General features: G+C 55.7%; 1 protein-coding gene across 1 annotated transcript; it reads left to right on the forward strand.

Annotated features, from left to right (window-relative positions):
* The first annotated feature begins 417 nt into the window (after positions 1–417).
* NPLOC4 (NPL4 homolog, ubiquitin recognition factor) lies at positions 418–26,197 on the forward strand. Its single transcript, XM_021534175.3, has 17 exons — positions 418–561; positions 1,382–1,462; positions 4,277–4,389; positions 5,038–5,217; positions 7,111–7,159; positions 8,083–8,177; positions 8,929–9,052; positions 9,593–9,772; positions 10,628–10,714; positions 12,183–12,254; positions 13,136–13,262; positions 15,368–15,528; positions 21,630–21,701; positions 22,743–22,838; positions 23,519–23,635; positions 24,455–24,557; positions 24,881–26,197. Exons 1-17 carry the CDS (start codon positions 547–549, stop codon positions 25,036–25,038), a joined length of 1,830 nt encoding a protein of 609 aa, XP_021389850.1. The 5' UTR covers positions 418–546; the 3' UTR covers positions 25,039–26,197.
* Positions 26,198–27,831: the final 1,634 nt, after the last annotated feature.

A 27,831-nucleotide genomic window follows, 5' to 3' on the forward strand; every position in this document is an offset into this window, starting at 1 on the left:
CCACAGCTGGCCCCGATCCCCCCTGCCCCACAGCTGGCCCCGCTCCCCCCTGCCCCACAGCTGGCCCCGATCCCCCCTGCCCCACAGCTGGCCCCGCTCCCCCCCTGCCCCACAGCTGGCCCCGATCCCCCCCTGCCCCACAGCTGGCCCCGCTCCCTCCCTCCAACACCGCGCGACCCCTCCGAGGCCACCGGGGGCGCTGGCTGCGGGCGGAACTAAAGAGCGAGCGCTGGGCTGGGAGGGGACACTTGTGTCTGTAGCACCGAGGCAGCATGGGGGACCATTATGTCGGTAACACCGAGGCGGCACGGGGGGCACGACTGGCGGTGACGCCGGGTAGGAACCTTGGTGCGGCGGAACGCGGGCGCGGGGCGCGGGGCCGGGGGGGCGGGCGCGAGGGCGGGCCGGTCCCGGGAGGCGGCGGCCGGGCCGGAGGAGCCGGGAAGGGCCGGGAGGGACCGGGAGGGACCGGGAGGAGCCGGGAGGAGCGGAGCGGAGCGGGCCGTGGCAGTGCGGCGCGGCGAGCCCCGGCCCGCGGGCAGCGCCATGGCCGAGACGATTGTGAGTGCGGCCGGGGGAGGGGCGATGAGGCAGCAGATTCCTGTGGGGCCGGGACGGGGGCCCGGGGCCGGGGCCGGCGCTGGCCGGGCCGGGCAGGCCCCGAGCGGCGCCGCGGGCGCGGGGCTGCGGCGGGGGGCTCGGGGCTGCTCGCTCCGGTGAGGGAATCCCGGCGGGCTGGTGCCCGGGAGGGAGCGGCGGAGTGAAAGGGGTGACGGCGGGACACGGGCAGCTCGCCGTGGCCCCTCCCGTGCCTGTGCCTTGCCCGTGTCCCCGTGTCACCCAGCCGCGGTTGAGCGTCCCCTTTAGAACCGCCCGAGTCCCAGCGCTGCCCCTCAGCGCTCCGGGGACACCGAGATTTAATTTGTCCCTTCCCTGCCTGTCCCCGGAGGATTCCCCTCCCTGTTTCCCCCGACCAGCAGCTCCGGTTTCCCGGGGGCCGCTGGAGTCTCTCCCTCCTCCCTCGCTACCGGGGCTCAGCCACGACCGGGGCAGTGCCCAGGAGCACCCGCTGGGCCGGTGCCTGTGTGGAAAACTCCCTTGAGAAGGTCTGATCCAGCCTCCTGAAGGTCTCGTTCCATCTCTGAGGTCAGAGCTTTGGCCAAAGGTGCTTTCCTTGGTGCCAGCTCGTGCCCAGAGCCCGGAGCGTTGGAATGATTCCCCCCGTGCTCACAGACATCTCCCAGAGCTGCCCCAGAGCTGCTGCCTGGTGTTTCCAGGCCCTGTGGAAGAGGGAAGCAGGAGGGAGGAGCAGGGGACAGCAGGCTGGGGGCTCAGGGTGGGCTCAGTCCCCGTTCCTGACCCGCTGTTCCCGCATTCCCAGATTATCCGTGTGCAGTCGCCTGAGGGAGTGAAGAGAATCACGGCCACGAAGAGAGAAACGGTGGGAACGTTCCTCAAAAAGGTACCCCGGGTGCACAGTGCCTCCCCAGGGATGGGGCAGGGCTCCCCTGCCTCTGTCTCTTGGCAGATCCGTGTTTAACTCCCCTGGCAGCAGCATTCCATGTGGAAAACCACACTTTGAGTGGTGTACCTTGTGTTGCTCCAGAGGGAAAATGACAAATTTAAAGAAAAAACTCCCTCAGCTTCTTTGTTGCAGCTTCCCAGGATGGGAACTTTCCTGGGAAGGACTTTTTGGGGTTTTCCCAAAGAAGTGGCAGCTGGGAAGCAGAAGGGGAGCTGTGGGATGGTCAGACCTGCTGCTCCAGGCTGGCTCAGCTGCTGGGTTGGGGCTTGGAATATCGTTTGGGTGAGCTGTGTGCTCTCCTGGGATTCCAGTCTGGGCTTGGAGAGAGCAGGGGAGGGATGCAGTGAGCTCCTGGGAGGGGAGCACGGCAGGTGGGAGCTCTGGGGATGGGGCTGGCCCTGCTGTGGTGCAGCTGCTCTGTGCTCTGCAGGAGGGAGCAGCTGTCCCTTTGCTCCCCTGCTGGAGTTCCTCTGGAGCCCTCGCCTGGGGCTTCTTTGCTCCATGATGTGTATTCCTGCAGGGAAGGGAATGGCAGCAGTGGGAACCTTCCCTTTGTGAGTCACAGCTTGGGCTGGAGCTGTGGCCCAGACAGGACAGCGTTCCCACCTGGCCAGGAAAATCCTGCTCTTTTCCAGGGCTGGCTCAGGGACACTCCCTGCAGCCTCAGCCAAGGCAAGAGGAGCTTCCAGGACCTCTGGAGCCTGTGCAGAACGAGCTGCTGCTTTCCAGAGCTCGGGTTACTCGGGCTGGAAAACATTTCCTGCCAGGACAAAGGCACCTGGAATTGCCTGTTCACCTGGGGAGGGCTCTGGCCTCTGGCTGAGCTGCAGCACACACGGGTTGGGGTTTATTTCCTGCCACAGGGTTTGCTTGCAAAGAGGAAAGTGGCAAATTTTCCCACCTGAGGTCTGTGTTTTATCTAAATCCGGGTCTCTCCTACCTGTACTGTGGATTTTAATGCTGGAATGTTCAGCCAGGGGCTGGGTTTGGTGTTTAGGGGGACAGCTGTAATTAGAGAGGTGTCAGATTGCTGCTTCCATACCAGGAATTAACCTGGATCTGCTCCAGAAGTGCTCAAGGAATAAAGGGCTGGAGAATCTTCCCTGTCTCCTGTGGCACATCCCAGGGAAAAGCACCAGAAAAAGTCACTCTGGCTGTGCTCAGGATCAGGAACCAGCTCCAACCTGCTGGTAGTGTGTTGTGAGATTTGTCTGCCCCCAAAAATGGAATTCTGTGGCCTGGGGAACAGGAGCTGATCCCTGTGAAAGGATCCCATTCTAAGGGATCTCTCAGTGCTGCAAATCACAGCTGACAGGAAAAAAAAACTGCTTTTCATGGCTGTGCTCATGTGACAGCTCTTTGTGGCTCATCAGATTTGTCCTGTGGGCAGGATCCCGTCCCTGACTCGGAGCAAAGGCAAGGGGATTGGTTTTGTTAATAAAAATAAAGGCCTTTCCCTTCAGAATTTAGGGCAAAACCCGGCAAATGGACAAACTTTAAACACCACTTGATGAAGTTCTCAAGGAGCTAAATCTGCCAATTATTTGCTGGGAAGAGGTGTTGGAGTGATTCCAAGTAAATGAGACTTAATCTGAGCTGGGAGAACCTGCCTGGGGACTGAGGGGTGGCTGTTGTGGGAGTGAATTCCATGGGAGAGAGGAGAAAAGGGGGGAAAACCAGATAGAACAGCAGGAAGAGGTTGAGTGAAGCAGCTGGGAGGTGGGAATGGAGCTGAGGGCAGAAGATCCACAGAGGTGGAGGTGTGGATTGTGGAATTCTGGTGGCAGGAGGATGGGAGTGATTGGAGGTGTGTGTTGTGCAGCTGGAGCAAGAACACTGGGATAGTGGAGAAGTTTCCCCCTGCTGCTGTGCAGTGTTGGAATCTGAGCTATTGATGATCCCGAGATTGCAGAAAGTCTCTGTCTGTCAGCCCCGCTGCCAAAGCAGAAGCCAGAATTGGTCTGTGCTGGTTTCCAGGTTGTTTATTCTGTTTATCTCTCACATGTTCTGCTGCCCTGCCCAGCTCTGTCCTGCAGGGCAGCGTGTGGGGCTCTGCCCTCAGTGGGATGTGACAAACATTAAATACCAGAAACTCCCTGGGCTGCATTTACAAGAACGTGCCAATATCTGTCACCTACATTGGACAGTGTGTCCCCAGCCTGAACCAACAGAAAAATGCCAACACCACAGTGAAACATGGAGGGCATGAAGAAGGAGAAAAAGGACAAGGCACACCCAATTTCCTCCATCTTGTCCTCTTTGAACCCCTAATCTAGAAACTTAAAATTTTACTTCTGCGCCCGTGCCACACCTAATTATTCCTTATATCAAACACTCAGACCTTGTAATTCATCCTGTAAGATGGAATACTCTTTTCCACAGACAGAGATCACAGACAGTGTCTCTGGGGGCTCTGTCCAGGGGGTTCCTGACCCCTGCCAGGGTCCCAGACCTGCCAGGGCAGCCAGAGGGAAGCTCTGGGTTCCCACAGTGCAGTGCTTGCCTGGCTGCAGCTGAAACTCTGCCTTTGTGTTGTGTGAGGCAGGGACAGTTCTGGTGAAGTTGTTTCAGCTCCTGTTTAATCCATTGCTCGTTTTTCCTGGTGTTTCCATCTCTTGTTATCCCGAGCTCAGGAATGGGGGTGAATTGAGCTGAGTTGCTGGAGGAGAAGGTCTCTGGGGCTAGCTGTGGCTCTGAGCCCCTTTCAGGAGGCTCACACCTCACACCTTGTCTCTTTTCCCCGTGTTGCAGGTGGCCAAGGAGTTTGGGTTCAGGAATAATGGCTTTTCCGTGTACACCAACCGCAACAGGACCGGCGAGATCACGGCGGCACAGAACAAATCCCTCAACCTGCTCAAGATCAAGTGAGTCCTCACCACACAGGCTCTGCTTGGAGCTTCCAGAATGGGAGAAGTCACATCCCGGGAGTTCCCAGCTTCCAGTGTCACTCCTGGGCCTTGGGGGTCACAGGGACACGGGAGAGGTGGTGGCTGTTCCTTGGGTCACTCCTTGGGGTGTGTTTGCTGTGGGGAGGCTTCATCCCAGTTTCCCTCCCTAATCCCTGCTTTCACCTCTTTGTCCTAGTTTTCCCAGCCTCATCCCCACTTTGCCTCTCTCATCCCCAGCTTTCCCTGCCTTATTCCCCACTGCCCTCCTGTATCCCAGTTTTCACCCTTTCACCCCTGCCTTCCCTCACACACTTTCCCTCCCTCACCCTTCTTTCCCTACCTCATCCCAGCTTTCTCTCCCACATCCTTGTTTTCACTCCTTCATCTCCACTCCCTCCTCCATATTTTTCCCTCAGCTTTGTTTCCTGCTGGAAGGATTTGCATTTATGGCAAATAAAAGCAGGAAGAGGTGGCTCAGCTCCCAAGTGCCACCTGTGCTGGCCTGGTTAGAACCTGTGCCACATTCCCTGCTCTTCCATGGAAGTTGGCTGCCTGCTGGGAAGCACCTCCAGCTTCCTGGCTGTTGTCTCCCACAGTTCCCATGTGCTGTTTCCCACCCTGCAGGCACGGGGATATGCTGTTCCTGTATCCCTCCAGCCCAGCTGGCTCCTCCTCAGAGACCATGGACACCTCTGTCTCCCAAAATTCCCGGCCTGGGGGGGCTCCCCAGGTGGTGGAAGATGAGATTGACCAGTACCTGATCAAACAGGATGGGAAGATTTACCGGAACCGAGACCAGCAGCTGTAAGTGGGGCTGGGTCGTGGTCCTGCCCATGGAGCTGGGGCTCACCAGAGCCTGGAGTGTCACAGCCCAGCCCAGCAGTCAGGAAATTCCTGTGGGTGCTGCCCTTGGCTCCATCCTGACTGCTCTGGGGACCTTCTCAAGGGAAAACAGCCCCTGCTGTTGTCCCAGGAGGTTCAGTGGAGTCCTGGTGAGCCCAGGGAGGAAGCAGATGCCCAAATCCCAGGGTTTTTGGCAGGAAGGACTTGCTCAGAGCAACCATTGCTCTGATGGAGGAGACCCTGGTTCTTGTGCTCCTGGATTTTGTGCTCATAAAGCACCGCAATTCTCTAGATTGGAATGAACATTCTGCATTTTTCCTGGGCAGAGGTAGATGAGATTTGGAAGAAATTCTTCCTGTAAGGGTGTGAGGCCCTGGCACAGGGTGCCCAGAGCAGCTGTGGCTGCCCCTGAATCCCTGGCAGTGCCCCAGGCCAGGTTGGATGGGGCTGGGAACACCCTGGGCTAGGGGAAGGTGTCCCAGCCCATGGCAGGGGTGGAATAGGAGGAGCTTTAAGGTCCCTCCCAACCCAAAGCATTCCAGGATTTGCTGTCCCAAGCAGGAGCACTCTGCCTTCAGACTCAGCCACTCCTCATAAGGGAACAAATGGAATTGAGGGGAAGGAGTGGAGGTATCCAATGGCAGAGGTTTGGGAGTGGGACTTGGGTCTCTGCCTGCTCTGGCTTCCCTTCATCACGTCTGCCTGACCTCTCCAGGAAACCAGGGAGTCCCCTTTGCTCACAAAAATGCACCAAAGTCCAACTTCCTCAAAGCTCTTCCTTGCAAGAGGCTTAGGGAAACAAAGCAGCTTCTCTTTATGCAAAAAATAACACAACGAACTAAACCCACCCAAAATCTGCTCTGGTGCTGCTAAAACATCCTCTGCTGGGAGGGGTCTTTTATTGCTCAGTGTTAATGACCCAGTTGGGTCCTGGCCTGATATCTGCACTGGTTGTGGCCTTGGGGCTGGAACCCTCTGGACTAAAACTCCTGAAAATTTGGAGGGAAACTTTTAAAGTCAGGAATTCCTGCTAAAACAGGATGGTTTGCGCTTCCCCTTGGGGTTGTGCTCCATGTGGTTTATCCTCAGTGCTGCAGCAATGAGGAAGTTTGTGGAGAATCCTCCCTGACCTTCCCAGCTGACTGTAAGTGATGGGCTGTCACATCACTGGAGCAAAAAGGCAACCCCAGCACTCTGTGGAAGAAATATTGCCTTCAACTTGCCCACATTTTCCAGAGGAATTGATGGAGTTATTCCTAGCAGGGAGCCGAGGCCCAGGGGAGGGTGTTGAGGATAAAAGGAGTTGTCTGGGCTGGTTCCTGCCTTTGGGAGTGTGGATCAATCTCCAGTGAAGGATGCTGAGTGATTCAGCAGCATTTAACTCTCCTTTCTGTACATTATCTGCCACAAAACATCCTTAAAAGAACTCCTGCAACTGGATTCCATCCATTGTTTCACAGCCCAAGCTCACTGCTCCTCTCCTGGGCCCTTCCTTTGGAAACCAGCACCGACCTGGCGTTAGTTTAGGGGGTTTTTTAAAGCAGTCACCACAAAAGGAGATGTTTTCCCCTCTGTAACTCTACCCATCAGGACTTTATCTGCCTGTTAAACACACACTTCCCTGGTTGTTCCTGCCCTGCCTGATAAAGGAGGAACATTTTGGGTGGCTTTTTGTTAAAATCACCCTGACACGCTGGGACTGGAGAACTGCTCAGAGCTTGTGTAGATCTTCCACACCAAACTTACTCCAGAGACACTTTTACAGGCTGATTTTTCAGCCTTTAAATAAGATTTATTCCTCCTTCAGTTTCCAGGTGAAATGAGATTTAACCCCAGTTCTCTCTCTCTGCCCAGGTGTCGCCACGGCCCCTTGGGCAAATGTGTGCACTGTGTCCCACTGGAGGTAAGAGCCCCAGGAAGGTGCTACAGACTCACCCAGTTCCTCCCAGTAGGAACACTTTTCCTAGGAATGGTGCCTGCCAGGAGGTGGCAGCTCCAGGCTGGAATCCTGTCCTCCACTGCCACAGCTGCACTCCCAGGTTCTGGGATCATTGAAGTTTGAGATCTTTGTGGCCCTGGATTGATCCTGGTTAAAGCTGGTTTTCTGACAGAAAGTGCTTCAAAAAAGCTCCATTCTCCCTCAGTCCTCACATTTCCCTGGATTTTCTTGTTTTGTCCCCTGTTTCCTGGATCCCAGCACTTCCCAGTTTAGCCACCAGGCACAGGGTGCCCAGAGCAGCTGTGACTGCCCCTGAATCCCTGGAAGTGCCCAAGCCCAGGCTGGATGGGGCTTGGAGCACCCTGGGATAGGGAAAGGTGTCCCTGCCGTGGCAGGGGGTGGAAGGGATAGGCTTTAAAGCCCCTCCCAACCCAAACCATTCCATGGTTTAGCAGCTTTAGTCACACCTCCAGACGTGCTGGGCTGTGTAATTTATGCCACGAAGCAGCAGCCACCCCTCCAGAGGGGATCCTGCTGTGCCAGGATGGCTCTTCCCCTCTGCTGGAAGTGCTGTGGGAGTCCTTGACCGTGTTGGAACAGCTGGGCCTGTTGTTTGTTGTTAGATATTGAAAGGAAAAAGCCTTTTGCCTTTGAGATTCTGATTTGTGGGGCCAATCTGTTCCCGGAGCAGGAGGCCACCATAAAACTCCCTGTTGTAAAGCTCCACTGTTTGCATCCCAGTAGTAGCTGCCTTGCAAATGAGCCTGAATTTCCTTGATTGCTTCCACATTGGTAGGGTTGAGTGTGGAACATGCATTTGCTGAGGGATCAGGGTGTTATCAGACAGGTGTGTGACCTGGCTCTGCTCTGTGTGGTGTTTTTGGCAGCCCTTCGATGAGGATTATTTGAACCATCTGGAGCCTCCTGTGAAGCACATGTCATTCCATGCCTACATCAGGAAGCTGACTGGAGGGGCAGACAAGTAAGGAAATCTCTGGGTTTAAGAGAATCTGGTTGGAGCTTTGGTTTTTTTAGCACAAATGAAAGTACAGACAGATCTCAGTGTTGGACACGAGGATTGAATGGCAAACGGAGGAGGAAAAAACACATTAAAAAGTTGAAGTTAAAAGGAAAAGGCAGGAGGGAAAACTTAAGTCTGTCTTTTTATTTTATGTCCCAATTTTATTTCAGTTTATTCTTTTCCTGTGGCAATATGATTCCTTCCAGGAAACACTCCTGATGGGAGGGAAGGCCAGATGGAAGGAAAGAAGTTCCCTAATTACACCAAGCTCTAAGCCTGTTTCTCAGACTTGGTGGACATAAGTTACACAGAGGTGTAATCTTCTCCCTGCCATTCCTCAATACCATTGAGACTTTTAAAATCTCTTTGGGAGATGCAGCTCAAGTCCATGAGACTTCCATTTGAAGGGAATTTCCCTTTCCAGGAAGCCTTGTGCACATGAAAGGAGGATTTGCTGTGGTGCTACGATCTCTTACTTCCCACAGGCTCCATAAATGATTGCTCCAAAAGCATTTACTGTGCTAACAGCAGCCTTCTCTTCACCCTCCTCATTTTCTTCACCCTCTTGCTTCTACCCCTTCTCATCCTTATTTATTTCTTTCTGTTCTCTGTTTCTCTTCCCCCTCTTCCTTCTCTTCTCCCCCTTCTCATCCTTATTTCTTTCTTTCTGTTCCCTGTTTCTCTTCCCTGTTTCTCCTCCCTCCTCTCCCAGAGGGAAGTTTGTAGCCCTGGAGAACATCAGCTGTAAGATCAAGTCGGGGTGTGAGGGACACCCTCCCTGGCCCGAGGGGATCTGCACCAAGTGCCAGCCCAGCGCCATCACCCTCAACCGACAGGTGAGAGGAGCTTGGGCACCTGCCAGGGGACCTGGCTTTTGGTTTGGGAAAGGTGACTTCCAAAAAAGCCAGCCAGGAGCACAAAGCCTCCAGGTGTCAGGGAAATCCTCTCCAGGTCTTCAGACCTTGCTAAATGGGCTTCAAAATGTCCTGGGTCAGAATTTCCTCCCAGCGTGAGGACTGAGCTAGCAGCACTGGTGATGAATCCTGCTGGTTAATCCCGCTGGTTTTACTCACGGGATCATCCAAAAGGCCACTCAGGTCCTGCTGGTTTCCTCCTAAATTTCCGTGTCCTTTTCCCTGCAGAGGCTCTTGGTCCCAGTGAAACCCCCGAGGCGCTGGGGGTGCTGAGCACATCCCACGCCCCAGGCTGAGCAGGGAGCAGTGCTGAGGGTGGGAGCTGAGCAGAGGGAAGAGGGAGGGAGTCCCCAGCCTCCCCCAGCCCTGCTGTGCAGGATCCAGCTCCGGAGGGTGGCGTGTGTCCTGGGAAGGGACCGGAGCCAGCGGAGGACGGCCTGACGCTTGAACTTTGTCAAACAGAAATACAGGCATGTTGACAACATCATGTTTGAGAACCACACAATTGCAGATCGCTTCCTAGACTTCTGGAGGAAGACAGGGAACCAGCATCTGGGATATCTGTACGGCCGGTACACGGAGCACAAAGACATCCCGCTGGGAATCCGGGCGGAGGTGGCGGCCATCTATGAACCCCCCCAGGTGAGAGGCAGGGCCCTTGGGGGCCACTGGGAATTGGGGAACACACCTTTTTAATTTGGAAAACTTCCCACAGTATTTCCAGCTGCAGGTCCACAAGGAAAACTGTTCTGAGAAAAGGTGAGACCCAGGGCCCTCAGTGCTGACTCAGGATCAGGGAGCACACAAACTGCTTTTAAGTTTGGTATTTCCAGCTGCAGCTCCCCAAGGAAAACTGTCCTGAGGAAAAAAGGACATGATTTATGTCCTTAACATCACCATCCATTGCAGCCACAGAATGAATTTTAAACTCCTATTTTGCTTTTTATTGTTTTTTACCCTCAGATGATTGAAATCCATGGTGACTGTAATGTCGGATTTCACTTCTAATCTTTTCTTGATTCCTGGTTTTCCAGCAGATTCTGTGTTAGGAAAAAACAGTTGCATCCCTTCTTTCAGTTCCTTACCAGCTCTCTGGGAAAACTGAAGCAGCTTAATCAGATAGAATGAAGTCTAAATGATTTGAAGACAAAATGATGGAGAAGCTGATGAGTTTGGCTGGAGCAGCCAGAATCCCCACTAGGTGGGGCACGGCACCACTCCTCAGCCAAGTGCTCCTCATGTATTTCCCTCCTCATGGTTTCTGCACGGCTGCCAAGTAAAATCCAACAGATTGTCAGTGGAAAAGGAACAAATGGATCCTTGGGAGTGTGGCTTGAGAGCAGAGTGGCACAGGGAGGTCTCTGGGGTGACACCAGTCTGTGGTGATGCTTGAGGGGAAGCCCAGATCTCTGCTCCCAGCCTCTGCCTCACTGTCCACAGTGGCTGCTCTGGTTTTTCCCCAGTTCTGTGTCACTAACCTGTGTCTCTTTGCTGCAGATTGGCACCCAGAACAGCCTGGAGATCCTGGAGGATCCCAAAGCCGAGGTTGTGGATGAGATCGCAGCAAAGCTCGGCCTGAGAAAGGTCAGGATGTGTCGGATCTCGTGTGTCTATGTGGGACAGGGAGGTGGTCAGCAATTCTCTCCAGCTCCATGGATTTATCCAAGACCCTTTAGGCTACCTAAATCTTGCTAAGGTGTCATCGGCTGGTAAATATTTAGGTCTGAAACCCAAATCCAGTGGGTTTTCCTGAGCACAGGCCCCTCAAAGGGCTGTGTGGCTGCAGTAGCAGGGACAAAACAGCACAAACTCCATCTTCCCATTCTTTCCCCTCCAACAGGAGTCATTCCTGGAAGCATCTCCTTGGCAAGTGCTAATTTGGCCCAGATGGAGCTGGAGATGCCTGTGTGCTCCATTTCCAGGAGCAGAGGCTGCCCTTGGATTGTGTTCCCCTCCTTGGTGCTGCAGGGAGTCAGTGCTGTGTGGGGTTAGGGGTGCAGGTCCCCCTCAGCTGCAGTGATCCCATCAGAATTCCCTGATTTCTTGAGAGCCCTCCGACCTGCGCTGATGTTTTCCGGTTTGGGAGCAGCACTGGTATGGTGGGAATGCCAGGAATGGGATGTACACAAACAAGATTTGACTTGCTGGAGAAAACCCGCCTGGCAGAAGGCTCAGTGCAGACTGTAAACATCTGGGGAGGGCTTTGTTCTCTCAGATAAGATCCCACCCCTCGCCAGAGGCTGGAGCAAAACTCAGAGTGTTATTTATTTCCATGTTCTCCCATCAGATATTTTTAATCCATGGGACTTAGCATGTCACCAAGTGCTGGCTGCAGGGTTTGGTCTGCCTGGGCTCTGGGGGAGTTGGGATCAGTTCTGCCTTAGAAGGGTTAATGCTGTGGGAGTTGGGATTGGCACCTGGGTGGAGAGGGATCATCCCTAGGTGTGTGCCCATGTCACAGCTCTGTGGAAGGATTGATCCCAAGGTGTTTGGACACACGTCACACACATGTGAAAGGATTCACTCCGAGGTGTGTTTGTACCACAAAAAGCAGGAGTGTGCTTTCTGGGGTCAGTGCCAACTCCAGTTTGGAACAAGGCACACTCCAGTACGAGCTTTCTCTTAACCAGTGCATGCAGGGTTCAAAGTGGGACTGTGTGAGAGGTTCACACTGGGGCCACGTGAGTGCTCTGTCAGCCCCAGGTGCCGGATCCCGCTCCAAACTCTCCGTAGGAAATGCTGGGGGTGGGAGCGGCTGGTGGCACAGAGGCCTCTCGCAGCCTCCAGATCTTTCCATGAAAAAATATTCCATAGTGAAACCCAATGCTGCAGGTGCCCTGGCTGGCCAGCTGGCATGCTGCTGCTCCTGGAAATGGGATTCCAAGGAGCCCGGCACAGCTGGGAGAGCCATTCCTGCAGGCAGTGTGCACAGGGCCGAGAGGAGCCAAGAACATCGTGTCCTGTGAACAGAAAATGTCTGAGCTCTTCTGGTTTCCTCTTCTTTTTTTTTGTCCTTTTTCCCTCAAAGCAACGTTCTCCATCCCCTTTGTAGGTTGGCTGGATATTTACTGACCTGGTCTCGGAAGACACACGGAAAGGCACCGTTCGATACAGCAGGAACAAGGTGAGATCCAGGTGTGACCCAGCAAATTCCCAATGAATTCCAGCTCCTGAGCCAGGCAGAGAGCTGAGCCATGGCTGCAGGTGGCACTGAATTCTTGGGAGAAGGGGTTTTCCTGGCACTTCAGAAGGAAAAGGAGCTGGAACCATTGGAAATGTTAGGGATTGAGCTGTTTGGGAAGTAGGGCTGCTGGAGCCCTTCACACTCCTGCTTTGAGGAAATGGTGCTCATGAAAGCATGGAATAGTTCAGGTGGGAAGAGACCTTAAAGCCCATACAGTGCCACCATGGGCAGGGATAACTTCACTGTCCCAGGGTGCTCCAAGCCCTGTCCAACCTGGCCTTGGACGTTTCCAGGGATCCAGGGGCAACCACAGCTTCTCTGGGCACCTTAAGCCGGGGCCTCACCCTGCTCACAGGGAAGAATTTCTCCCCGAAATCTCATCTATCCCTGCCCTTTTTAGGGCTAAGAAAACTCCAGGGAGTGGAGTGGGATGTGAGGGACAAACCCAGTGAGGCAGAGTGACTCAGAGAATGTTCCCATGGGCTGGGCTTTGTGACACATACATGCCTCAAACTTCAACCTCCTCAGCTTCCTGTCCTTGTAAACCCAGTGATACCCATATTTGGAAAGTGAAACTTGATTTTAAAAAAAAAAAAAAAAGGTGTGTAGAGGTGGGTGGGACTCAACATGGGACAGTCCTGAGCCAGCCCAGAGCTGGAGAGCTGATAGGTCACATTCTTGTCCCGGGCTCCACAGCAGCTTTCCACGAAAGCCTGTTTTCCTGGGGTGTTGGTCGTTTTCCTTGGCTGCAGCTCAGGGAAATAGGTCTGGGCTACGTCACCTTGTCCTTTGGCTGATTGGAGTCCATGCTCTCCCCTCAGGACACGTATTTCCTGAGTGCAGAGGAGTGCATCACAGCTGGCAACTTCCAGAACCAGCAGCCCAACATCTGTCGCCTCTCTCCCGATGGGCACTTTGGATCCAAGTTTGTCACAGTTGTGGCTACAGGTACAAACTGGCTTCAGCCCTCCAGGCTTCACCTGAATTACCTCTTGTCAGTAGAAAAATATGTCAAAAATCACATGTCCTGCTCCCCATCTGTCCTATTCAACAAGGGGTTTGCTCTATCAACTGAAATACTTCCTCATTCTTTGTTTTATCCTCTCTACAATACTCACTCATTATTTATTTGCCTGGTTTTTACTCTACAACTGTTTAAAGAGACTTATTTGAGGCTCAGCCCCACCTCTGTGACCCAGAAATCACTCTCTGCCTGCAGCCAGGGCAACAACTGTTGCTCACTTTTTATTTCAAATCCTTAAGCTCCAAATTCTGTTGCCTGGAAGCAGCAGTGCAGAACCACAACACTCCAGAGTTATGGATTAGTTCCTCCTTCAGGAGGGATCTTTACCTCCCTCATGTTGCTGTCAGGGAAACCTGACAGGGGAAAAAAAATCTGTCAGGGGTAAAAAAAAAATGTTTGGAAACATTTTTTTGGCTGAGTAAAACAGAAGCTCCTGCAAAATGCTTATGGTTAAATCCTCTGGTTTTAGCTGTTTTCAGGGAGTCTCCAGAGGCACTGTAGATGGGCTGGGCTGGGAGGGGGGACACTGGCATGTGCTGGGAGGGCTGGAGTGTTCCCAGTTCACTCTGTTCTTCTCCATGGGATGACACATGTCTTCATTTAAACCTTCCCTGGAGCGGAATCGCTGGTTCTGGCTCTGTTTAACACAATGAAAAAACCCTCATGACTTCCAAATAACATCCAGAGTGAAAAGTGAAAGTGGGATGGGACATTGCCTGCCCTGAGCCTGGCTTTGTAAGGGTTCCCAGGGCCTTTTTTCAGTGAAAAAGTTATTTTTTTAGTTTAGTTTCATTATGTTCCAGACTGCAAAACACATCCATCTCTCATTAAATATAGATCTGTATCTCTCTTTCTTATATATTTATTTATTTAATTTTTTTTAAAAAAAACCAAGGTGTTTTACTGAGCAAACACACTGCGTTCAGGCTTTCCTCCATCCTGGTCTATGTTTAATTTCTAGGAGTGTTTGTTCTGGAGCAGTGAGTGATTGAGGTTACAGATCAAAGGGTAGAAAAGAAATATTTCCTCTTTGCTGTTCCAGCTAATTTAATTCTCCTCTGTTCAATCAGCCCAGCAGGTTCTATTTAAACACTCAAGTCCCTCTTTTTGTGCTGCAGAAATGTATTTGGATAGTTTGCCTCAACTTTGCCTTTAAATCCTCCACATGGATTCATTCCTATTCCCTCCTGAATTCCTAGCTTTGGAAATAGTAATGTTTTCCTGCCATCTGCCTCCCTCCTCTCTTTCCAGTTGTATTCCAGTGACACATGACCTGATGTTGCTTACATTATCCAGATGAAAGCGCCAAGCATGTGATCCTTCCATGAGCCAGGCTCTTAATTCCCACTTTCCATGTCAGATTTCCACCAAACCATCCAGTACAGGCTGAGAAAACACTGTTCAGGCCTGGCATGACCAGGTGATCTGCAGCTCAGGGATCCTTGGCAGTGAAACAGGCCCACAGGAGCTGCATGCCTGAGTTTTGTTTGGAAGAGGAGGAGATACCTGCAGGGTAGTGGAAGATTATGTCAGAGCCCCCAAAAGCAGCTCCTCTTCCTTGGAGCTCCTGGCAGAGCATCCCTGCTGTTCCCTGGGCTCTGTGCTCTTGGGATAATTGTGGAAATGTGTGTGGCTATAAAAACACGGAGTTAAGAGGGAATTCTTGCCAAAGATTCTTGCCATGCAGCAGCACCAGAAGCTTCATCTCAGTATTCATCACTGTTAGCTTTGTGCTTAATCATGGACTCTTTGAATTAATGTTGGAAAAGAGCTCCAAAATCATCGAGTCCAACCTTTGTGCTGCTCTTCCAGTTGTTTCAGTTGGAGTTACACCAGGGAAATCACCCCTGTGCAGGATTTTCAGGAAGAATTTCTTCATGGGAAGGGTTGGGAGATGGAGTCCCCACCCCTGGGGGTGCCCAAGGATGTCTGCCTGGGTGACAGTGTGCGGATCAGTCACACATGAGTCTTGGAGCTGTTCTCTAACCTCGGTGATCCTGGGATCTTTAACCATCCTGTCCTCCTCCAGGTGGTCCTGACAACCAGGTGCACTTTGAGGGGTACCAGGTGTCGAACCAGTGCATGGCCCTGGTGCGGGACGAGTGCCTGCTGCCCTGCCGGGACGCGCCGGAGCTGGGCTACGCCAAGGAGTCCAGCAGCGAGCAGTACGTGCCTGATGTCTTCTACAAGGTGAGCGCTGAGGCCTGAGCTTCTGCAGCTCCAGGATGTGCCCCTGCATCCAAGCACTGATCCTGAGGAGCAGCAGGGAGAATGTGCATCCAGAGCAGGGCCAGAATAACTCGGTGTCCTCGAGTCGTGGAATGGTTTGGGTTGGGAAGGACCTTAAAGCTCATCCTGTTCCACCCCTGCCGTGGGGAGGGACACCTTCCACTATCCCAGGTTGCTCCAAGCCCCATCCAACCTGGCCTTGGACACTTCCAGGGATGTGTAAAGTGGTATAGTGGGTAAAGTGCCAGGGCCTCATCCCCCTTACAGGGAAGAATTTCTTTCCAATATCCCATCTAACCCTGCCCTCTGGCAGTGGGAAAGCATTCCCCCTGTCCTGTCACTCCACCCCTTGTCCCTCTCCAGATTTCTTGGAGCTTCTTTAGGCACTGGGACTCTCAGGTCTCCCTGGAGACTTCTCCAAGTAAGTATCTCCAGGTGAATACCCCCTCCACATCCTCCCAGTGCTGAGGAGCCCAGAGCTGGAGCAGCTCTGCAGGAGGGGTCTTGGAAGGACATGAGGTGTCACTGCTGTCCCTGCCTGCTGCACTTGGGGGTTGTTGGTGATGGATGGAATGGCATTATTCTCTTGCCAGTTGTTCTTGGAGCCCTTCAGCCCCTCCTGTGCCTGCATGGCCAAGTTGGGAGCTCTAGATCAGGCTCCCTGCCTATGCCGATAGCACTGCTGCTCCAGCCCAGGGCTCCTGGTGCCCCATGAGCAGGGACAGAGAGTTAATTAATGGCACTGCTGGCTGGCTAATTAGCCATCCATCACCCCGTTAGTTATCTCCTTCCTGTCCTGTCTGCTCCTGCTGCCTGTGGTAACGCTGTCCTTTAAGGAGCACAGGACAAGGAAAGCTGCCTTTGTTTGGAAGGAGTGGAATGAGGGGACTGTGCTTCAGCAATGGGAATAGAGCTGATCAGGGTGTTCCTGCATGCCCTGAATGTGGGACTGGGAAGTGCTGCTTTCCCTCTGAGCCTTCCACTCCTTGGTGCCAGACTGCTGGCTTGCCTTGGCCCCACCTGGAAACAGGGAACACCTCTGGGCTGATTCCAGCACTGGAGAGGGAGAGCAGATGGAATCCTGCTCTCTCTGGAGCAGGCAGCTTCCTCCTAGGAGCTGATAAGCCAGGGCTGATCACAACCAAGCAGAGCTGGGTGTGCAGAGGTTGGCCCTGAACCTGAGGAGGGTGAGATCATCTCCTGGCGTGCCCTGATCCCGCTCAGGAGCAGCCCGGGCTGTGCCACACTCGGGCAGCCTCACAGGAGGTCCCGCAGCTCTGTGGCCCACATGTGGCCCACCCGGGGTGCTGGGAGCAGCAGGAAGCCAGGGGGTGTTCCCAGAAGGGCTTCACTCCCATCTCTAATCTAAAGCAGGGAGATAAACAAAATGGGAATGGATGGCTCCAGCCTTCCGTGGAAATTTCCATCATCCACTGATTCACTGGGTCAGGCTGCAGCTGATTTCATGTTTCAGAGCTTCTCTCCCTGACTGCGCTTTTCAGGAGTGCTCGAGGATGGCCCTGCTGGGTGGGATTCTCCCTCAGCCTCCAGCAGATTTGGCTCTAGGATCCTTCAATTATTTTTGAATGTTCTTAATTCTGTGGAAAGCTTTGTCACTCCTGGCTTGGGAAACCTTTGGGGTCCCATTAAATGTGCAGGGGTTGAGATCAGAGACACTGCCTCATCCTGGGATGGTGACAACAGTCATGTCCGAGCCCCGGTGAGCTCCAGGAGGAGCAGGAATCTGGTGGCACAGGATGGAATCTTTGGGGTCCAGTACCTTGCTCTCCCTTTGTCCCCAGATGTGGAGTTCCCCTCTGTGCTGCCCCCCCCAGCAGCAAGTTTTGGGGAGAAAGCTGCACTTTGGAGTAGTTCCTGTTTTCTTTGGGACTGTGCAGAGAAAAGTCCATGTGCGTTCCCATACAATATCCAAATATTCTTCTGAAAAGCCCTTTAGGATGAAAGGAGCTCTACAAATTAATTCTGATTGGATGAGGACCAGGAGACTGATGTTTGTGGCGTGTGGATATATTTATAGAACAGCCAGATGTGAGGCAGGATCCGTGGAACTCAGATCTGTCCGAGGGCAGCACAGTGGATTCACCTCCAGCTTACAAATGGGAAAAGGAGCTGCTTTTCTTCCATGGAAATGGGAAAGCTGATGGCACTGGCATTGTCCTGTGGTTTTCCTGAGCCTGCATCTGGGTTGTTTCTGTATTTCTTTACCATTCCCTTTACATTGGCTCCTGGCCTGCTGCTCCAAGGAGCCGCCCCCATGGAATTGGCTTTGGACATGCAGCCGTTGCTGTCCTGGCTCAGGAAGGGAGAGCTCTGCTCTAGTGGGGATCTCAAGGGGTTTAGGCACTGTGAAAACAAGTTCCTTTGCTCTGAGGTGCCTCCTCCCAGGTAAGATTAGCCAGGAGGAAAAACGGATCCCTGCTGACCTCCAGGAGTGTCTGGGAAGCATCATGGCCCAGCACTGGTTCCAGCTGGAGCGGGGCAAAACCAGCACGTGCTGCTTGGCCAGCTCAGCACACGGAGCTCAGGGACGAGTCCATGATGTGCAGACAGACACAGGCTGGGATAAAGACCCTGTGAGTGAAGATGATGATGTTGCAACAGCCACTTCACCCAGTTTCTGAGCTGGATGAGGGTGAGCCTGGCTGAATATTCCACATGATTTTCCATCCTGTCTTCTGTCCTTGAGCAGCCTCCTCTGTCCATCTGGTTTTAGGAAGCAGCTGGATTGATTTGGATTTCATTGAGAATGTACCTTGGGTTGATATTCAACACTGAGGGAGTGCTCAGGGTGCAGCTGGGGGATCCCTCCCTGGGATGTGATGTTGCTGCACCACATCCCAGCTGTCACCTCCTCCCAGTCCACTGGAACTCTGCAGTGCTGAACTGCTCCAGCATTAACTTCATCAACTGTGGGAAGAGATTCCTGGTGTTTTACAGACACTTTGAAACTCCTGGATAATTGGATTTGGGGGCTGGCTGGCTTTGTCTCTTATGACAGGTATTTGTGACAGCTCAGTGCAAATACAATGTCATCGTCATCCTCGCAGTGAATGGCATTTTCCAGCTGCCTTAAGATCCCCCCAGAGTTTCTTTAGGATGGTTTAATGTGCCTCCAGAGTTTCTTTGGGATGGGATGGTTTAACATTGCCCCAGAGTTTCTTTGGGATGGTGTAAGACAAAAGCCTTTTACAAGCGTTTTGCAAGAGCCCTTTGCCCTCGAGTTCTGCACGTGCTCTGAGTCTCCTGCGGCTGAGCCGTGGCTGAGCCGTGGCCTGGCACCAGTGGCATGTGTCCCATCCCTCCCTGGGACAGCCCAAGCCAAAGGCCTTGCTTTTGTGAGAGCCCAGCAGGACCTCTGAGGCAGGCTGTCCTACCATGGCACTGGAAATCCTCTTCCCAGGGAGAGCCAGGCTGCGGGGAGTGTTCACTGACGGGGAAGGACTTCCCCGGCTGCCCTCCCACCGGCTCATGAGCCGCCTTAGCCTCAAATGTCCCAGATGCTCCTGGGAGGAGGACGCTGGATTAGCTCAGCAGGAGTCTCCTGGGGCGGGTTTCAACCCTCCCTGACCTGTCACTTGCTCTTGGAGAAGTCGCTCCGTTTCTGCGCCTCAGCCGCGCTGCGCGTGCGAGGGGCAGGACTGCCCGGGAAGGCGCCTGGATCCAGCAGAGGGAAGAGCAAAGCTGGGATTTACTCACACATGGGAAGGACAGATGGCTGCCGAGCTCCGCCGTGCCTTCAGCAGAGGGAGCAGGTCGGGAATAACGGCGTGGGATGCGGGATGCTCCCGGCACGGGATGGTGACAGCGTGGGATGGTGACAGCGTGGGACGCTCACGGCTGTCCTGGGATGCGGATCCCGAGCCTCCCTCCTGGCTGGCAGCTCCCCTGCCTCCTCACTTGGCTGTTACCCTCATCCTCCGTGGATAATCCTGGGGCCACCCAGATGTTTTTCCATCCTGCCAAGGTGTCAGTGTTCCTACCCTTTTCCCCGTTCTCCCTCATCCTTGTGCAGCTCCTGCCTCCAAACAGTGGGTTGAAGGGCTCTAACCCCAGCCTTGATGCAGTCTCCACTGGGATGAGACATTGTCCAGACCCTCCAGGCCTTGATGCTGGATTTTTGTCCTGAAGCCAAATGCTTCTCACTCCATTAACCTCTTCCTGGCTTCCCAGAGCTGGTGCCACTGGGCTTTGAAGGTCTCAGGCTGCAGCAATAACAGGATGCTGGGAGGGTCCTGGTGATGCCAAGTTCAGGAGAAGCATCTTTCTCTCAACAATCCCAACTTGATGTTCATTAAGGCCTTTAAAATATAATTAAATAATCGTGGTGGTGGGAAAGGGATGTTGGGGGTTGGGGGAGACTGTCCTGTCAGGATCAGGGCATGTCCTCAGCTCAGGGAGAGCAAGGTTCCAGTCTGTGGATGTCTTGGAGGCCTCAGCAGCATGCCATGAAAAAGCAGGCATTTAACATGGAAATCCCCATGGTGGGAGATTAAAGCCAACAGGTGCTGGGAAAATGTTTCTGCATATTAGAACTTAATTAGATTGGAAAATAAATTCCAGATGGGCTAATTATGCATGAGTTGTTGCAGGTCCCTTCATGCAGGGGCAGGATTGTGTTTGGGAAGCTGATTGGATCTGATTCCTGTCTCTTGTGGTATCACTGAGATCTAGAAGCAGGTTGGCTCTGGGGTCCTGTGATCTCCCAAAAAAAGGCTCCACAGCTCCTCCAGCTCCTGTCAGAGCCAGAGAGATCTGAGGCCACAACCTGTCATGTGCGAGGAGCAAAGATCCTTATCAGGATTGCCTTTCAAAGGCGCTTCAAAGACTGGAAGGGAGATTTTTTACGGGGGAACAGTTCCTGGGGACAGGGGCTGCTTGGGGAGGGGGTCGGGAAGGGGGGCTGTGCCTGGAGGGGAGCAGCGTGCTGGAGCCTGCTGGGGCGAGGTCTGACTGGGAGAGGCATGGTGCTGGCTGCTGCTCCACATAGCTGTGCTGTGTAAACACCAGGGAGAGCGGGGGAGTGGTGCTCTCCGGGAGAAAACACGGCTGGGAGAAAGGGGAGGGAGTCCTGGAGTCAGCCGTGGGCAGCGGAGCCCTGCATGGTGCTCCCTGGCTCAGCCCATGGAATGCTGCTCCCGTCCCACACGGGAAGAGCGGGGCTTTGTCACCTTTGTGGGGGTGACAGCTCCGGATCCAGCTTCCACCACTGAGAGCCCCTGGATCGTCCAGTACAACGTCCCTGACTGGGAATTACGGGCGTATGATTTATGTGGGGCTCCATGAATGATTTATGCCACGTTAAGTGATGATTTAGGGAGAAAACACAACCCCCTCGTACGGAATCTTTAATGAAAAGTGTCAGTTCTCCGGGATTTATTTCCGAAGCGGCGTTTGAACCCGGCGTGTTTGACATCAATCACGTCTAATTGTCAGGTTATGATTAATGAACATATGCCGGCCGTTTGTCTGCCTAATTAAACTTTATGTTCCCTTCGTCTGGCAAAGCAAAACAAGTTTACGCCATGGGATGTGCTGGTTCCAAGGGTCTGGGTGTGAGAAAGGGCCTGGATTCCCAATTCCCAGGTGGAGAGTTGGTTGAGGCACTCCTGGATTTGCAGAAAGGCAGGTTTGCTTGGGCTGAGGAGGCAGAGGTGACCTGTTCCTCTCTTGAAGATGGAGCTGCTGCCTAAAAGGCATTTAAAATCAGGGAATCACAGGATATCTGCAGTTGGAAGGGATGCACAAGGATCACAGAGTCCAACAACCCCAGGAATCCCACCTTTACACTCCGTGGATAATTCCAAGCCTCTCTCTAGTGGGAGACAAGCCAAGGTGGTTTGTGACTCCACACTCTCTTGGCTCACAAGGAGACAAGATCTCCAGCCCCAGGGAGCAGCAGGGAATTTGGCAGCCCTGCACTACCCATCCACGTGCTTTTCCACACCCTCAGTGATGTGCCAGAGCACAGGATTCTGCATGAGCATCTTTTGGGTTTCACACCACTTCCATGCTCAGGAATAACCCAACTTTTTTTCTTTCAGGACATAGACAAGTTTGGGAACGAGATCACCCAGCTAGCTCGTCCGCTGCCGGTCGAGTACCTCATCATAGATGTGAGTATTCCCTGCACATTTGCTTCCCACAGGAGATGGCCACAGGGGAGCAAACTCCTAACCCACCTCTGAAACTCCCAGTGGAAGGGATTCCTGAGACAGATTATCCTCCTCTGCCTGCTGCTGCCAAGCATTCCTAGCAGGGAGGTGGCTGCCCTGCTCTGTGGGGTCGGTGTGGTGCCAGGAACACATTTGTTTTCCAGGAAAGCACTGCCTGGTGCCTTATCAGGGCTCTGAGCTGGCCCAGAGCCACATGGCCGGGAAGCAGCAGCCCCACAGACCCGTGTCCCGGGCACTGCCTAATGAGGAAACTCCAGAGCAGCAATTAGGGATCCATCTCCTTTGAGTGACTCAGCAGGTCGTCCAGAAATGCCTTTTCTTGGAGGAGGGAATTTGCTCTCTGGCACAGCTTGGCCGGAGCAGAGCTGCTGCCAGGCACGGCACAGCTCAGCCCTGGGGCTGGGAAACAGAGTTACGGCGTGGAAGGCAGGAAAGCAAATAATTGGGATGCCAGATGATATTGCTGGAGTTGGGGGTTGTGCCAACAACCATTAGATCCACCTGGAGCAACCTCTCAGGTCCAGCTGCCCTTGGCATAGGCAGTGCCAGAGCACAGGAATTCCTGCAGGAATGAAGGCACTTGTTCCTGGGATACCTGGGGTGTCACTGGGATGAAAACAGAGGGGTGGAACATGCATTAGGATCCCCCCAGGACCTCCCTGAAGCAGCAGCTGCCTGGCACAGGGCACAGCTGTGCCAGAATTGCTGTGACTTGTGCAAAGAGGGATGCTCTCCATGGCAACTGTCAAGACCAAACCCATCATGTCCCTCCAGCTTCCTTAGAAAGGGAGCCAAGAGGTGTGGTGATGGAATATCACTTCAAATTCAATTAAAAGTCATCAGATCCCTGCAGGATGCCTCACTATTTGGCTGAGCTGGGATCATGGCTGTGGCTGTTCTCAGCTATCTGGACTGGCTTTCCTTATCCCACTGGATTCTGATCATCCTTCCTTGGATTTTTTTTTTTTTTTTTTTTTTTAGATTACTACAACTTTCCCCAAGGATCCAGTCTACACTTTTTCTATTTCTCAAAACCCATTCCCCATCGAGAACCGCGATGTGCTGGGTGAAACTCAGGTGAGGGGCAATTCCTGACGGAGCTGGGTTCCCTGGGGATGGGCTCTGCTTCCCTCGTGCTCAGACATCTGCAGAGGGACAGCTGTGCCCTCAAGTCACCCCTTCCCTGCTCAGCCTGCCAAGTTCCTTCCTGCACGGAGCAGTGTCTGCGTGCCAATGCCGACTGCCGGCCAGTGCTGAGCTCCTGCCACATCCACAATGGGATCAGGGCTCCCTGCACCTGCCAGGCAGCTCCAGAGGGACCAGGGGGCTCCAGCCCCATGGTGACAGCACAGACCTGCAGAGACTGGGGTCTGTTCCTGCTCCCTGCTGTCTTCTCTTCCTGGATGGAATCTTTAAGCACAGAAAGCGGCTCCTGCAAGAGGCCAAGGCAGGGGGTGGGATGGGATGTCCTCTTCTCCCTCTTTTCTGTAGGAACAAGGCTGGAGTTGCCTGGCTCCCCCTCAGCACCTCTTGGATCTGTGATCAGCTCTGTGGGTGCTGGAGTTGGTCAAGAGGAGCTCCTGTGCGTCCAGAGATTTCCCTGAAAGTTGTTAGCTGGGATTCAGTCAGCAAGGCAGAGACCTGATTTTGGGAATGTCCCTGCAGACAATTGCAGACATTATCCAGAGGGACAGGAATATCTGTTAGTGGATCCAAACAGGAATTGACTTCTCTTCATTACTCTCCCCTCTCCCCAGGACTTCCACAGTTTGGCCACGTACCTGTCCCAAAATACTTCCTCCATTTTCTTAGACATCATTTCCGATTTCCATCTGCTCCTCTTCCTGGTCACAAACGAGGTCATGCCTCTGCGGGTACGTAACAGGGCTGGGAGGGTCCTGTCCCCACACCATTCCCCCCATGCCGGGGCCCTCAGCCACTCCAGGAGTCCCTCAAGAGGGTGGAGGTGACTGTTCCTGCCATCCCATGACCCTGCTCAGGGCCTCGTGCTGGCTCTTCCCAACCAAGCTGTTGGGAGAAGGTTTAAAGAGTTTTAAAAGCTTTTTTGAACTCTAAACACAAAGCCCCTGAGCTGCTGGGAGCACTGTGCGGGGTGGTTGTCCACATGATCCCAGAGCCAACTTGGCTGCAGCTTCCAGAGCTGGAAATGTTTTAAAAATTATCTCAGATTCAGGAATTCGGTGGGAACAATAAGGAGATCAGAGCCCCCAGAGCTCAAGGCCAGTGAGGTCCTGGCTGTGCAGCTCTGCTGCCCTTGGCTGGGCACCGGGGCCCCGGTGGCTGCCCCGGCACCGCCGGAGCTTCCCAGTGAGATGCAGCTGGGCTGTGCTTGCCAGAGGCTGCGCATGTGCGAGGCAGCCAGGATGACCGTGGGCAGCTGGAGATCAGGATGGGAACAGGGATGGGGGCTGGAGCACTCCAGCACAGAAGGATTGCATCTCTGGAAGTTGGGACTGGCCCGCAGTGCTGGGACACTGGCCCACAGGGGTAGGGAAGACGTTCTGGAAGCAGAGGAAAGGAGCTTCTGGGGTGTTGGGATCTGTCTGAATGCTGGGGAGCAGAGGGATAAACTGGGGCACCCCAAGGATGTTGTGAAAGGGGGAACAGCTCAGATTCAGGGTGCCTTGCACTGGAGGGGTCCCCAGTGCTCATTTCCTACCTGTGACTTCCAGGACAGCATCAGCTTGTTGCTGGAAGCCGTGAGGACTAAAAATGAGGAGCTTGCACAGACCTGGAAAAAATCGGAGCAGTGGGCGACCATCGAGCAGCTCTGCAGTAAGAGGGGGAGAGTTCCCTGGGGCAGGGTGTCCCTCAGGGAGGGGTGTCCCTTGGCTGAGCTGGCTTGGGAGCTGCTCCCAAGCTGCCAAAGAGGCAACTGCAGGCTCACGTGGAGGAGGCTGTTCCTTGGTCACAGGATCCTGGAATAGTTTGGGTTGGAAGGGATCTTGAAGCTCATCCCACCCCCCTGCCATCTTCCACCTGACCAGCTTGTTCCAAGCCCCATCCAAGCTGGCCTGGACTATTCCCAGGGCTGGGGCAGGGCTGCAGGGTGGGATGTGCAGCAGGATCCCAGCACTGCCCCGGGCTCTCTCCCGCAGGCACGGTGGGTGTCCCGCTCCCGGGACTGCAGGAGTACGGCGCCATGGGGGGCTCGTCGCATGCCGTGGCCGCGGCCATGTGGCCCTGCCAGCACTGCACCTTCATGAACCAGCCGGGCACGGACCACTGCGAGATGTGCAGCCTGCCCCGTTCCTAGCCCCGCTCCTGTCGGGGGCCACCCGCAGCGGCCGGCGTGGCGCCCGTCCCTTCCCGCTCCTCCCTTCAGCTTCCAGCCCGGGCTGCGGAGCCAGGCACGGGTGGCTCCAGCCCCCCAGTTACTCCTCGCTCCCTTTTGGGGGCTCCCAGCCCGGAGAACCAACGCTTTCCTCAGCCCGTGCCTGGGCTGGCCCCCCACCACCCTCAGCTGCTGCCAGCCTGCCCTGGGGGAGCTGGGAGGCTTAGGGAGCTGCCTGTGCCCGCTTCCTACCCAAGGGGAGAGGGAGGCTTTGGCATCTCCCTGCCCACAGCTTTGCTCTCATTCCCTGCCCGCCTGAGTGCCTGGATCCCGACAGCTCCGGCGCTGGCCGGCCCCGGTGGCACGGGCAGGTGGCTGTCACGTTCCCAGAGCAGGACAGGCACCCCTGGACACCGAGCATGGGGTGGGCACGTGCCAGCTCGTGGCTTGGCATTGCTTGGTGAGCTTTGGCACCCCGTGGGCGCTGTGGGAGGGGTGTCCCCTCCGGGTGCTGTGTCCCCTCTGGGTGTGCATGGTTGGGCTCCCAGGGAAGGGTTGCGGGGCAGCCACGTAACTCAGGCACCCACCTCGCCTCCATAGTGCCCTGGGAGCCAGTCCTTCAGTTGGTGCCTTCCCATCCCTCTGGAGCGTGTCCTGGCCGGAGCTGGGGCTCGGGGGTCTTGCCCCTCAGCCTCCCTTCAGCCCCCAGCTGGGGCTGCCCTGGGCACTGCTGGGCAGGGGAGAGGGGCAGGCGGATGCTGGAGGGGCTCAGGCCTCCTCTCCCAGAGGGCTTCTGACCCCCAGGCCCACCCTGGAGCTCCCCAGCCCTGGCTCCTCCGGCTCTGGTTCAATCCCGGGGACACCAGTTCCAGCACTGCCCCAAGTCCCCTCATGGGAGGGGTCCGGAGGGCCTGTCCTGCTCCAGGACAGCACTGCCCAGACCCCAGTGGGGCAGGAACCCCCTGCCCCTCGCCAGGGCTTTCCAAAGGCTTCATCCCAAGGCCCGGCTCCGGGCTGCGGTTGCTTTTCCCCTGGGTGTGCTGGGGTTTGGGGGTGCAGCGCTGTGGGTGCCCGGGCCGGGCTGGGCTGACCCAGGCACGGGGGCTGCAAGTAACGTGGAATAAAAGCACCTCAAACCAGAGCCTCCTGCACTCTGTCACCTGTCCCGGGGTGCTCCACATTCCCAACAGGAAATGGGGAACGCTGCACTCCAGTGTTTGCCTCCCTCATCTGGGCCAGGATGGGGCTGGGATACTCTGTGTTCCCAGTGCAATCTGGGGGACCCTGTGTCCCACTGCTGTCTTATGCACTCTGTCACTTCGGGTGGGGCTGGGATGCTCTGTGTTCCCGATGGGAATGGGTGGGACGCTGTGCCTCAGCACGGTGCCACCTCTGCTCTGTCATCTGTGCCAGGATGGGACCAGGACGCTCCGTGTTCCCAACTGGAACAGGGGGACACAGCACCGTGCCTCCTGTGCTTTGTCACCTGCCGAGACCCTGCTCCCCGGGGCCGTGCCACCTGCACTCCATCTCCGCGCTCCCGCCGGGACTGTGGTCCGGGCTCGTGTCCGCGGTCTGTTTGCAATCAGCCCCGGACCGCGTGAGGCCGGGCCCGGTGCCAGCCGCAGCCTGGAAAAGGGGGAGCGGGAGCGGCGGGAGGCAGAGCCGGGGAGCGCAGCCCGGCGAGCGGCCGCGGGACCGGGGAGGCGGCGGCTGCCCTGCCCTGCCCGGGGCACAGCAGCGCCCGGGGACGCGGGGACACGGCCCCGCCATGGCCCGGCTGCTGCCGCTGCTGCTGCTCGCCGCCCTGGGCTGCGCCGCCCGGCCGGGCCGGCGGCCGGCGGCGGGGCACGATGGAGCGGACGGTAATTGCCACCCGCGGGACCCCTTCCCTCGGGGCGGGCGCTGACCGGGCAGCTGGCCCGGTGCGGGGCCGGGCGGTGCCGGGTGAGCCTCCTGCTGCTGGCGGCTGCTCCTGGTCCCAGCCCGGCCCCTCCAGCCCAGAGAGCCGCGGCGAGGGGCTGCGCCAACCTGACGCTGGTCCTGGACAACTGGAAATTCGCCATCACGTCCCAGCTGCGGAACCTGCTGCTGTCGGACCACCAGAGCGTGCTGCCCGACTACGGCCGGTGAGGTCCCTGCGGGGATAGCTGGGCACCTCGGGGATATCCGGGGCTCCCTGTCCTCACCCCGCCGCGCCCGCAGGATCCCGGCGCTGTCGGGGGCCCTGGACGAGCTGTACCGGGACTTCCGCGGCCTGAAGGAGCAGCTGGGCCGGCTCTCGGACCGCTTCGCCCACATCGAAGCCTCCGTGGAGCAGCTGAGCCGGGCCCGGGGCGCTGCAGCCGCCCCGCGCCGGGGAGGGATCGCCCCGAGCCCCCGCAGGGCCCGCGGGACCCCGCAGTGAGCGAGCCGAGCCCGGCCCGCGGCGGGGCGGCGGGGCTCGGGCTGGGGGCACGGGCTGGGGGCACGGGCTGGCCTGGGGTGCTCAGCATGGAGGTACGGGGGCATGGCTTGGGGGGCTCAGCCAGGCTGGGGGCACGGGCATGGCCTCGGGGGCTCAGCCCGGGGACACGGGCATGGCTTGGGGGGCTCAGCCTGGGGGTACAGGCATGGCCTGGGGGGCTCGGGCTGGGGGCACGGGGGCATGGCTTGGGGGGCTCAGCCCGGGGACACGGGAATGGCTTGGGGGGCTCAGCCTGGGGGCACGGGCATGGCCTGGGGGGCTCAGCCTGGGGGTACAGGCATGGCCTGGGGGGCTCAGCCAGGCGGGGG

The sequence above is a fragment of the Lonchura striata genome, chromosome 19 (assembly GCF_046129695.1).
Source record: "Lonchura striata isolate bLonStr1 chromosome 19, bLonStr1.mat, whole genome shotgun sequence".
NCBI lineage: Eukaryota > Metazoa > Chordata > Aves > Passeriformes > Estrildidae > Lonchura > Lonchura striata.

Coding starts and splice junctions, on each gene's coding strand:
- NPLOC4 (XM_021534175.3), top strand. Junction 1,463..4,276: donor TGGGAACGTTCCTCAAAAAG/GTACCCCGGGTG, acceptor CCCGTGTTGCAG/GTGGCCAAGGAGTTTGGGTT. Junction 4,390..5,037: donor CTCAACCTGCTCAAGATCAA/GTGAGTCCTCAC, acceptor CCCACCCTGCAG/GCACGGGGATATGCTGTTCC.